At 40.3% G+C, this 12,386-nt stretch overlaps 1 protein-coding gene across 1 annotated transcript in view; it reads right to left on the bottom strand.

Annotated features, from left to right (window-relative positions):
• nudt3b (nudix (nucleoside diphosphate linked moiety X)-type motif 3b) overlaps window positions 1-10,795 on the bottom strand; it is a 46,222-nt gene extending 35,427 nt beyond the window's left edge. The window contains exons 1-2 of the mRNA XM_034165669.1: window positions 10,508-10,795; window positions 1,929-2,039 (exon numbers count right to left, since the gene is read on the bottom strand). Coding sequence (XP_034021560.1) covers window positions 1,929-2,039; window positions 10,508-10,606 — 210 coding nt within the window. The 5' untranslated portion in view covers window positions 10,607-10,795. The remainder of the gene's footprint in view (window positions 1-1,928; window positions 2,040-10,507) is intronic.
• Between the last annotated feature and the right edge of the window lie 1,591 nt (window positions 10,796-12,386).

Raw genomic sequence — 12,386 nt, 5'->3', positions numbered from 1 at the left:
GATGAAAGTTGGTTAGCCACAGACTGCGCTGCTTAATGCTCACCTGCTAGGTGGCTACAAACTGTGGAATGGAGTTCCTGAACGGAGGTGTGCCTCATTACTCCATGTCTCATTGAGACATGCCTCCATTCAGGAAATCCATTCCACAGTTTTTAGCCAGCTAGTAGAGCAGCCGCAGGGAATGCCTTTTGGAGACTTCAGCAGAAAACACACAGAGACATGACTCCTGGATCAGAAATGTCCGCAGGTTGGATTGGAATTTTCCGATCTGTGAATTACGTTGGTGTCGGTACCAGATACCAATAGTGGATCAGATCGGCCCCATCCGAAAAATAAAATGTGGAAAAAGTGAAGCACTGTGAATAATTTTCCAGTGCACAGTTGTTACTCTACCCATGAATCCTGAAGCTCAAGTCACACAAATGCCACAACCTCTCCTTGATTAATTTCTGACTTGATCATTATCCAAGGACAATCAACGTTATATTCTCTAGGGAAGACAACTCTCATTCCAGAGCTGAACAGTGGGTCAGACTTCGATACCGTGCCAGACCACTTGCTGACATCTTTACAGCTACTTCTTCAGGTTTCCAGTTTCACTCTATAAATAAATGTCGACTCCATACACTTACATTCTGGAGGTCTTCAGAGAGATCATATGGAACGGGACATGCCCACAGACAGAAACGCCACCAATGTGCCAAGGGTTAGGTAACAGGCCAAAAGTCAGCCAGAATTTGCATGAGATGGAAAATGTTATCTAGCTCCAGCATTCATGTAACTGATAAGACTACTGGGCATCATCTTGGAGAAAGAACAGCACTGAGGCTGTAATACACGTTATGCAATACTGTCCTGTGTCTCCATCATGCATGGCCAGGGTGAACGCCTACCAAACCTAGCTGAGATTCTGGACAGCCAGATATATAAAGACACAAGCTTTAACCTTTGGTCTGCTACAGAACAGTATGTCTTTGCAGACATTGCTGGAAAAGTGTCAAACAAAAATCTGTCATCACTCAAAGTCATCAGAAGAAAACTAGCCACTATGCGAGTGTGCCCCACCACCATCACAAGCTGAGGAAGTGCTCCTCAAAGTCATTACAAATTTTGTGAACAATGTTTTTTAAGCAAACAGCAGAAACATGACGTTGTGGACTCTGACCCAATGAAAATGTGTTGGCATACCTCACAATCCTGTAAGCACCAAACCCAGTAAACAGCATCCAATGTGATGGGTCACTCACAGAGAATAGGCTTTATACAGTTTACATAATCGACAGCCGGGTGAGATTTGGAGCATTTGCTTCTGTCGCCACCCTGCTCAAAATGCCAAAGTGATGTACTTCACAGGGTCCATGCCTGATTTAACCTGGCTGATTTCAATGATGTGTTGAAGTGTTCGCCAAAAATCGATAAGAGAACTGACTGAAACACACAAAGGAAGAACGCTGATGGTTTTCCTTCATCTGCAGTAGCTGCGGGAGTGGATATTGCTGTGGAGGAACCGCTGGGGCAGCCAGTGTTCAATCACAGCTTGACCTCCTCTGACACTTAAACACTGCTTTGTAAGATGACACTGATACAGCTTACATGTTGCTAGGCTCTCACCGTGCACGCAAGTAGGATGACAACAGCAACAAAATGGGTTTTAAGAGAGAACACAGGCATGGTTCAATATAAATGAAAGATGGCTACAGTGAAAGTAATGTGCCATGTTGAAAATGGAAATCATTCTCAGAGTAATATTCCTGGCTATGACATAAGTCAAGAAAGGCATCTTTAGCTAAAGGCAGACAGAGCGGTCCATCTAATTTGCCAGTGCAATCCACAGATGAATGATTTTAGGCAATGTCAGACAGTTACAAAATGTACCCAATACCTCTCCTAACTTGAAGTGAAATATGAGACTCCTTAACAGAACAGACCTCTTCACAGACTTCTCGAGCTGCAGCAACATTGGGCTCCTCCTCTGGCTCCATTCCTCCTCCAGGAACAATCCACTTGTCAGGATGTCGACTACTGCTCACCAACAGCACCTACAAAGCAATGTCGCAAATAAGACCATTTCAGCTGCAACAGTCTAATTTGAAGACATTTGTCAACAGTAGGGCTGAATCGAGTCGAGTAACTTGAATAATTCGATTACAAAAAATGTTTGAGGCACGTTCTGTGCCTCGAAGCTCTGTTTAACGTTGTAGTACATATGCCAGGCCTGTGTGTGGCACTGCAACGTCCCCAGAAAAACAAAAAAAACAAAAACAGAATACTAGAGCATGCACATAAGCCATGTAAGAGCTAATCAATGTAACACCAAAAGCTACCGCTTTCCAACATGACACAAAGAGTAAAATAAAGCCTTTTAAGAGAAAGAGGGTCCACGCTGATCATCAGAAATAGCTTACTGCGCATTTAAAGCGAAGCAGTGCATTTGTCTATTACAGTGGTCCCTCATTTATCGCGGGAGTTATGTTCTAAAAATAACCCGCAATAAGCGAAATCCGGGAAGTAGTCAGCGCTATTTTTTGCAATTATTATAGATGTTTTAAGGCTGTAAAACCCCTCACTACACACTTCATACGCCAGATTTGACGCAGCTCCGCACGGCAGACAGGAGGGCAGTGTGAGTGGCCCAGAGGCATCGGAGGCAATGAGAGCAATCGCGGTGATGCCGACCAATGCTGCAACTGGCCCGCCTGATAAGGATGCAGAACACAATGCGCTGTAAAAAAAAAAAAAAAGCATGCAAAATTGCACTAAAAAAAATCCGCGAAACTGCAAGCCCGTGAAAGGTGAACCGCGTTATGGTGAGGGACCACTGTACTTGCTTTTTGGCTTGATGTGATGCATCAAAGTTCACCTATTTACAATAATTTTTATCATTATAGGCCCTTTTTAAGTTGGAGAGTGATGAGATGATAGCATTTATTATTTTTATTAATAATAATTGTTAATAACTATGGTTGGGTATCAGGAACCGGTTCTTTACTTTCAATTACTAAAATAATTGATAGCTGCAGCCCTAGTCAGTCTTTTTTTTTTCTGTGTGATCCCCAGAGTTGGTGGTAGCGTTGGCATTCCAGTCACTATAAAAACATTCGCCCAGTTTGAAACCACATGAGGGTAGATAACACAGGGTTGCAGTGACTCACAAGTGAGTGACTTTTTTGTGTTACATTTAGGTTTGTGTTATGAATTTCCAGGCTTTGGCAAAAGGTTTGATATGCAACCTGTAAAATGCAGTGACAAAATGAATGAGTCCATCCCTTCCAAATTACTAATAGGGATGGGTATTGATAAGCTTTTATCGATAGAAACCATTATCGATTCCACTTATCGATACCTCTTGTGAATTTTCTGTGTACTAAATGTAGGCCTTACAGGTTTTCTATGTAAGCAACATTTTATTGAGTCTTAAAGTAAATAAATATGAAATTGGTCACTGGATCCTTGATCTCGGGACATAAATAGAAATAAACAAAATCTGAAGTTTTTGTCAAAAGCATTTCCTTTCAGATATTTTGGCATGAATGTCACTCCGTACCTCTGAGCTGAGCTCAGCCGGCTGCTGCACGTCAGCGTAGGATGTCTCATTTTGGGAGGGAAAAAAGTTTTGATCAATTGCAGTTTGTTTGTATTACAACGTTTGGAAAGAGGTGTCATTTGATTTAAATGGCGATTTGCTTTGAAATTATTCATTCCGACCAGACTATCTTTCTAAAGCCCCTTTCAAGTTGCTTCGTGTGGCGTCATGACGATGCAGGAATTGTCTGCGTCAGGTGCACACAGCAGGGGGTAAGAGAGGAGGTGAGGACGCAGCCTCCAGATCCTCTGCACAGAGAATCAGTGTGGACAGTTTGGCTGCAACCAGACTGTGCACTCCGATTTCTCTTCTAGTTTATATTTGTTCTTGTGCAGGGCTGCGCTCTGAGTTCTGTTGTAGTTTATCTTTCCTCCTTTGATCGCAAGATTCCGTGATAAAATGTGGAGATGTCTGGAGTTATACTTGATGTGAACATGTCCTGTCTCTGGCAATCAGTCTGTGAGCAGAATGTTTGTCGTTTTTGTCCTTTATTTAACACAGTGATGAGAGAGTTTGAGGGGAGAACAAGGAACTAACTGCCTGCAGCCAGACAGTTTTTTTTTTTTTTTTTAATTGTTCACATGTGCATGTGCGAATGAATTGTCCATGAGTGGACTGGAGATGTCCAGTCTTTTTACTGGAAGTGGACATGTCCTGTCTCTGCCAATCAGTCTGTGAGCAGGACTTTTATGGACTTTATATAAACACATTTGTGAGAGAAGAGTGAGGAGCAGCAACAGCAGCTGTAATCCGCAGTAAGTTTTTTTTCTGTGCTCTTTTTGAGCACGGTTTTACTGCATTGTGTACAAGGTATAAAAACAATCCTGCGTGATTTATACTTCGGGAGCAATGGAACACAGCAGGATTCATATATTGGCATCGGGTAACGTTGTATTATGAGGGTGTGGCTTCCAGTCACGTTGAGTGCTGTTGCGCTGCCCTGACTTGCACTGAAACCAGTTGCTTTCTGCGTCGAGCACAGGATGCAAAAAATTAAACATGTTTAATTTTTGGCGTCTGATTCGCTTCATCCTTTGTGTCCCTCACGCTGTTGTGGCATTGAGCTATATCGAATGTGCACTGGGTTGCTTCCACGTGGCGTCGTCATGGCGCAGCACGACGCAACTGGAAGTGGGCCCGGTGTGAAAGGGGCTTGACTCGGCAGCGTTTGGAGCTGTGCGAACAGAGGACGATTCTCGTTTCTTTCTCGCAACAAGACAAGAGTTCCAGTTAGTGACTTTAATCCGCACAAAAGTGACTCACGACTGACAAATTTCAATGGCTTTGAGAGGGGTTAAGAAGCAGATTTGCTGCTTCTGAAAAGCAGCAAAGCAAAGAGCCAACGGGTCAGAGCACTGCTTCATTGCTTCAAACTTCAAAGCATAGTCACGCTGCAGAAGCAGCTGATTGCAGACCCGCTGCAGGGTCTGCAATCAACGTAGAGAAATAATCATTTTTCCGACAAACACCCTCAAAAACAACGGCCATTCTGAAGGACCGATAAGGGAATCGTTAAGCAAAAAGGCTACTGATGTCGGCGGATCGAATCATTTCTTAATGATTCTTGAAAAGAACTGGTTCCTGATACCCAACCCTAGTTATTAACAATTATTATTAATAAAAATAATAAATGCTATCATCTCATAACTGTCCAAATTAAAAAGGGCCTATAATGAGGATAAAATGATTGTAAATAGGTGAACTATGATGCATCAGATCAAGCCAAAAAGCAAGTTTGTTTTGTTTCTGCAATATACTGCATACCTGTATATGGGTATACATGCAATTTTTTGGCTTGTTGCAAGGAATAAATGACAAACACTATGGAAATCAGAAGCAGGCTTTTATCTTAATGTGTAGTTGAAGATACCTGTAGCTTGAAACCAGCTTATTTATCAATTTATTTTATTTCTGAAGCCTATTGTAAGCCAGCTGGCTACCAAGGCTACTGCTGCCTCTATTAAAATAAAACAATTTAAAATACTGTATGTCAGCAGAACATGCAGGTAGAGTCCAATACAAGCAGTTAATTCAGTATCTGCAGGGGTATACAACCCCTGGCAATAATTATGGAATCACCGGCCTCAGAGGATGTTCATTCAGTTGTTTAATTTTGTAGAAAAAAAAGCAGATCACAGACATGACACAAAACTAAAGTCATTTCAAATGGCAATTTTCTGGCTTTAAGAAACACTATAGGAAATCAGGAAAAATAATTGTGGCAGTCAGTAACGGTTACTTTTTTAGACCAAGCAGAGGGAAAAAAATATGGACTCACTCAATTCTGAGGAATAAATTATGGAATCACCCTGTAAATTTTTATCCCCAAAACTAACACCTGCATCAAATCAGATCTGCTTGTTAGTCTGCATCTAAAAAGGAGTGATCACACCTTGGAGAGCTGTTGCACTAAGTGGACTGACATGAATCATGGCTCCAACACGAGAGATGTCAATTGAAACAAAGGAGAGGATTATCAAACTCTTAAAAGAGGGTAAATCATCACGCAGTGTTGCAAAAGATGTTGATTGTTCACAGTCAGCTGTGACTAAACTCTGGACCAAATACAAACCACATGGGAAGGTTGTTAAAGGCAAACATACTGGTAGACCAAGGAAGACATCAAAGCGTCAAGACAGAAAACTTAAAGCAATATGTCTCAAAAATTGAAAATGCACAACAAAACAAATGAGGAACGAATGGGAGGAAACTGGAGTCAACGTCTGTGACCGAACTGTAAGAAACCACCTAAAGGAAATGGGATTTACATACAGAAAAGCTAAACGAAAGCCATCATTAACACCTAAACAGAAAAAAACAAGGTTACAATGGGCAAAGGAAAAGCAATCGTGGACTGTGGATGACTGGATGAAAGTCATATTCAGTGATGAATCTCGAATCTGCATTGGGCAATGTGATGATGCTGGAACTTTTGTTTGGTGCCGTTCCAATGAGATTTATAAAGATGACTGCCTGAAGAGAACAGGTAAATTTCCACAGTCATTGATGATATGGGGCTGCATGTCAGGTAAAGGCACTGGGGAGATGGCTGTCATTACATCATCAATAAATGCACAAGTTTACGTTGATATTTTGGACACTTTTCTTATCCCATCAATTGAAAGGATGTTTGGGGATGATGAAATCATTTTTCAAGATGATAATGCATCTTGCCATAGAGCAAAAACTGTGAAAACATTCCTTGCAAAAAGACACATAGGGTCAATGTCATGGCCTGCAAATAGTCCGGATCTTAATCCAATTGAAAATCTTTGGTGGAAGTTGAAGAAAATGGTCCATGACAAGGCTCCAACCTGCAAAGCTGATCTGGCAACAGCAATCAGAGAAAGACGGAAAAGTGCAATATAAATGCAGTCCATTTAGCATTTTCCATGTTTTCGCAATAATTGTTCATTATTGTATAACCTTTTAGCTGTGTGCAGGATTTTATAAATCATGTTTTGGTTTCAGACAGTGTACTGTTAATTATGACTATTGTTTTTAATTGTAAAAGCACTAGCATAATCTTCACCAAAAATTACTATAAAAATAAAGGTTATTATTATTATTATTATTATTATTCGCCAAGTGATATCAAAATAACAATAATAAACATTAACTGAAATCAAAAATGTAGACCAAAATGCTTAAGTCAACAAATCAAGGAAATGCTTTAATCAATTATTTAAAGCTGTTAGGCAGTGCATGAAAACAAACCTCAGCAGCAGAGTTATTTTGTTGTTTGTAATTACAGCTTGTCTGAAATTATTAACTGAGACAGCAGAGATGTGTAGTTGATAAAAAAAAACAAAAAAAAAACACACAAGATAATCTGTAACACTGAATTACCTCCACCCCCATTAGTGCTGCAATAATTATTTACAGTCTGGATTAATGTGTTGATTTGTTTTCAATTAACAATTTAGTCAATAGCTGTCCTGCTAAAAGCATTTAGTGCCAAATACCAGTTCATTTCTATAGAAGTGAACATTAACAAATCATCACGTGCTGATTGTTAGTTTTGAATTTGACAGAGTGTACAAACGGGTTATTATTATTTTCATGTTTCGGTTTAATTAGTTACCTGCTGATTATAATTAACTATTCAGTTACCTAGATATGTGGCAAATGATGGTGGAGAGTTTCATTAAACGAGGTAAGCGCCTCCGGTCTGTATACACTGCGTAACTAGCTGTAATGCATACACACTGTCAATATGTGTGAGTCAGTGAGATAGTTTTTCCTCCCAACCAAAAACACGGTCAGTTCAGGGTGTCAACAATCCATTGAGGAAAAGCTGAAGTCTGGCTCTGTGCCAATCTGGTGTTGGACTGCCAGTATTGGGGAAAACTAACTCTGTACTGGTCACACTGATGCCATTTCCTGTCAGTACCATGTGTTGTTTTCAAGAGAAGCTGTTCCCAGTTAAAAATCTATGGACTTCCTCCTCTTTTTCTTCACATAACACACAGGAAAATCTGCAGTATGCCCATCTTGATATCAACATATTTTATGTCAGCACAAAACATGGGGAGATTGTGCCCTGTCCAAATACAACTTCTGGCAAAAAGTATGGAATACCTGTATGTCCATCTGTAATAGAAGAACATTCTGGCTTGATGAAACATAACTCAAGCAAATTTTATATTTTATTCCATTAATTTTAATTATGGAATCACTTAATATGCAGCGGGGGGGGGGGATTGTTAAAAAAAAAAAATCTCTACCAGTAAATTGTTGCTCATACTCTGTTTTTTTGGTTTGTTTGCCTGAATCCTTTGAGGTATAGACTTATAGACCAATAAAAAACAATATTCTCCATCAATCTAACGCTAATAATTTTTTTTCAAATAGCTGTTTGTAGACAATCATATGGATAGAGCACAGCTGCCCAAATTGACTCCTGGAGGGCACCTGCCCTGCATGTTTCCCCCATTCTGCATGCTCAATCCACAGCTAATTAACTCTGACAAATGTACTCAGCTAGTGAGGATGTGGGAAACACCAGAGGTACTCCAGGTGCCCTCCAGGAACAGATTTGGGCAGCTCTGGGATACGCAGTTGTCATGGACCAATTTTTAAATTGTTTGCTGGCCATGTCATTGAGTTGATATATTATTCCTGTAAAAAAAAAAAAAAAAAAAAAAAAAAAAAAAAAAAGCAACACTTTGCTCTGTGGTAAGATGCATCATCATCCTGAAAAATTACTTCATCATCACCAAACTAATTTTCTATCAGCGGAATATGAAATTGGTCAATGGTGTTAGGGGACACCTGTGCATTGACAGCTGAGCTCATTTAACATCACGTAGCTATTATTTTCACTCACCCCAGACAAATTTTTGTCCGTTGCTCAACCTCAATCTTGTGGTTTTTACTCACAGAGTAAAACTCCCGTCTGAATCCTAACAGCATTAGCATTTTTAGCAGCTGAAGGCTTCACCCGTTAGCTTCACTTAATGAAAATTCAGTAAGGTATGTCGTCTCTAATATATTCCAATTCTAAGGTAGAACTAATGTACGATTGTACTAATGTATGATTACTGGAGGAAAAACACAGATCATGACTTTTAATGTCCACAACAAAGTAAACCGTTAGGAAAACAACCGTGCAGTCCCCAAAAATATGACTTTATAAGCTCTAAGCTCTTAAACCCAAAACAAATTAACCCTTCTTCTCTGGAAGTTATTGGCGGCTTGCAAACCGCCACCAACTGTTTGGGTGTGGAACTGAATGAATGGACTCTGATGTATGTTGTCAAAAATATCCTGGAAATGTTCACCACTTGAGTAAAACCCCTGATTTCCGGTAATTTCCGGAAAACTCATCACTGATTTACGTAGCACCAAATCACAGCAAAGTTGCCTCAAGGTACTTCACACAAGTAAGGTCTAACCTTACCAACCCCAAATATGCGAATAAACAGGAAATTTTGGGATCTTTTAGCATGCCAAATAAAGTGTGTCAGGCCTGTCAAGTTGATCCTCAACCTTTGTTGCTAACTGCAAGGAACTGGTGGCTACTTGCTCGATGACATGAAGCTATGAAAGAACTACACAATACTTTTTTTAAAGCAGGATTTAGATTTCCAAAGGATCAAAACAGTTTTACAGTTTCAGTATTACCGTCTCCACTGACTAGTCAACTGACAGAAAAAAAGACTGCTTTGGTCCACTGTAAAGGGGAAAAATAATTCATTTTTATTATTAGTTTTCCCTCTTAAAACTATTCAATTGTTTATATTTGTGTTTTTACTGATGGACAAGCCAAACCAATAACATATCAATGGACTGAAATGGCCTTAAAAGCAATTTAATTATTATGACCCAAACAACTAAGTTGCCTTTCATGATCAATAAAATCTGCAGATTAATCGTTAAAGAAAAATAACTGTCGCAGTCATAACTGCAAGGTAACTTTAGATTCACTTTCGGCTAATGCTAGCATAGCTAAAAGCTACATAGCCCAATGTTTGGCTAACAAAACCGGTTGCTTTCGTTTATATGTGACACGGAGCAAAATTATGGTCGTCTGTATTTTCAACAAGCCCAGCAATCATGCGCGTCCACCCACTGGCTGAAAACGCTTCAACGGGCGCTGCTCACGCCGCCTTGTGTGGGCTGTGGCCGCTGGCGGAGAGCCGGCTGCCCGCAGCAACCGTGCTAGTTAGCACGCTAGTGTTAGCATCTAGCCGACATGCTAAAGCGGCTTATATAACACGCGGGTAAGTACAAGGTGGAAACTGTCATTAAAGCGCTAATTCTGAAGGTTGAATCAGAGTCCAAAGAGCTGATTTTCAACAACGGCTCCAAAGCACAGCTGTGACGCTGACGGTGTTGATTTCAACCAGGACGAGACACTAAAAGCAGCGGCGGGCGCTAATGTTAGCATGGCCCAACAAGCCCCAGCATCCCCGGGCTCACCTCCTCCTCGCTCTCGCTCCTGAAACACAGACAGGCGGCCCGCTTCTTGTACCCGTCCCCGTCGTACGTCCGGGTCTGGTTTGACTTGAGCTTCATCATTTCGAAAAGTTCAAAGGTACAGTTAAGTTTACCGCTTGCAAAGACGACAGTTAAAGACGCAAAGTCCTCCTCCGGGGAACCTCGGCGTTTAACTTAAAAGAAGTAACTTCTTCTCCGCTTCATGTTCACAAACCTGGGCAACATCTACGGCACGGCCGCCATTACAAAGGAACCGCTACGCCCACGACGTAATGTAACGGCTTAAGAGCACGGCGATCGTTAGAAACGTACCCACCGGCTGTAAGAGAATAGCACTAAAACGGTCAGCGAGGAAGACGCAACACCACGCTGTGAGGAGCCGGCGGAGGAAAGTGCCTCTTTAGGCTCATTTACCACGGCCACTTGTTTGAGGCTGACATAATTTAAAGTTTGTCATAATTTAAATGCAACAGTGTTTCTATGTGTTGGCAGAAAAAGTAAAACCAAATGCAGAGCAGAATCATCGGTTTCAGCACCGCAGGTAATGGACAGCGCCACAAGAAAAGCTCAAAGGTGTGAAGTAAAAACGGTTTTATTTTGCGATAACGATGTGGACTTGATAAGAATTTTTAATTTAATTTAATTAGCTTATAATGCGCCAAATCACAGCAAAAGCCGTCTCAAGGCGCCTTACATAAAACAAGTCAACATAAAATTGAATAAATAATTATAAATAATTAAAAATGAATAAAAAAAATTCAAATACATAAATAAAAACAGAAGTAAAAGAATAAAACAAATAAAAACTATCCATAAGAAAGAGAATAAAAATAGGTTTTGAGTCTTGACTTAAAAATGTCCACAGACTCAGACTGCCTCATGGTCGCAGGAAGACTGTTCCACAGGGTGGGTGCACGATACGAAAAGGCTCATTGACCTGCTGACACCGCTGGACTGATAGTATTGCACACCGGGCATTTGCCAGCTGGCCTGCTGGCCTGCGGATTTTATTTTATTTTATTTTATTTTATTTATTTACTAACACTATTTTCCACTCAAATGCACCTAAACACTCTTTCTGAGGACCACATGATGTGAAAACACAATAAAACTTTCTTACCTGTAAATCTGGTCATGTTTTCTGCATAAATAAATGTTATCCATTCTTTGTGCTCAAACGCCATAGCAGGGGCGAATCCAGATGGAATGGGGGCATGGGGCAGGGATGTCCCCCCCTCACAACACCCCTAGATTAAAGGTCCAGTTTTGAAGCCTTTTTTTACTACTAATAACTACTTAAAATAATAATAATTTCGACAAGTAAAATGTTTAGAGAAAATTTAAATGTTAGAAGAATGTTAGAAAGAATTTAATAGTTACATTTATTAACAATGTAGGTTAGAAATTACAAGTTTTACTGTTACAGTGCTGTCAACAGTTAAATATGAGGTCAAGAAAGAGGTCTTTATTTTACTTTTTATAAAACAAGTATTTATTTTCATTGAAGTCAAGAAAGGGTGACTATAAAGTGAGTTTTGGCAAAACAAGTATCATTGTCATGTTGAGGTGGCAGAGGGTTGTTGTGGGCAGCTGGGGAAAGTAACTAAAAAGTAACTAGTAATCTAACTTAGTTACTTTTACAATTGAGTAATCAGTAAAGTAACTAAGTTACTTTTTCAAGGAGTAATCAGTAATTGGATTACTTTTTCAAAGTAACTGTGGCAACACTGGATACCGGTATATAAACCCTTCTATTGGTGCATAAATTGGTAGATCGGCCCTTTAGTCATGATTGATTGTGGCCTGGACCAATGAGGTGAGGGGCAGGCCAATTACCTCTCCATCTCGGGCCTTGGTTGGG

This window comes from Thalassophryne amazonica, chromosome 3, assembly GCF_902500255.1.
Source record: "Thalassophryne amazonica chromosome 3, fThaAma1.1, whole genome shotgun sequence".
NCBI classification, from domain to species: Eukaryota; Metazoa; Chordata; class Actinopteri; order Batrachoidiformes; family Batrachoididae; genus Thalassophryne; species Thalassophryne amazonica.
Note: the sequence above shows the minus strand (reverse complement) of the source record. Positions and strands in the feature narration are given on the sequence as shown.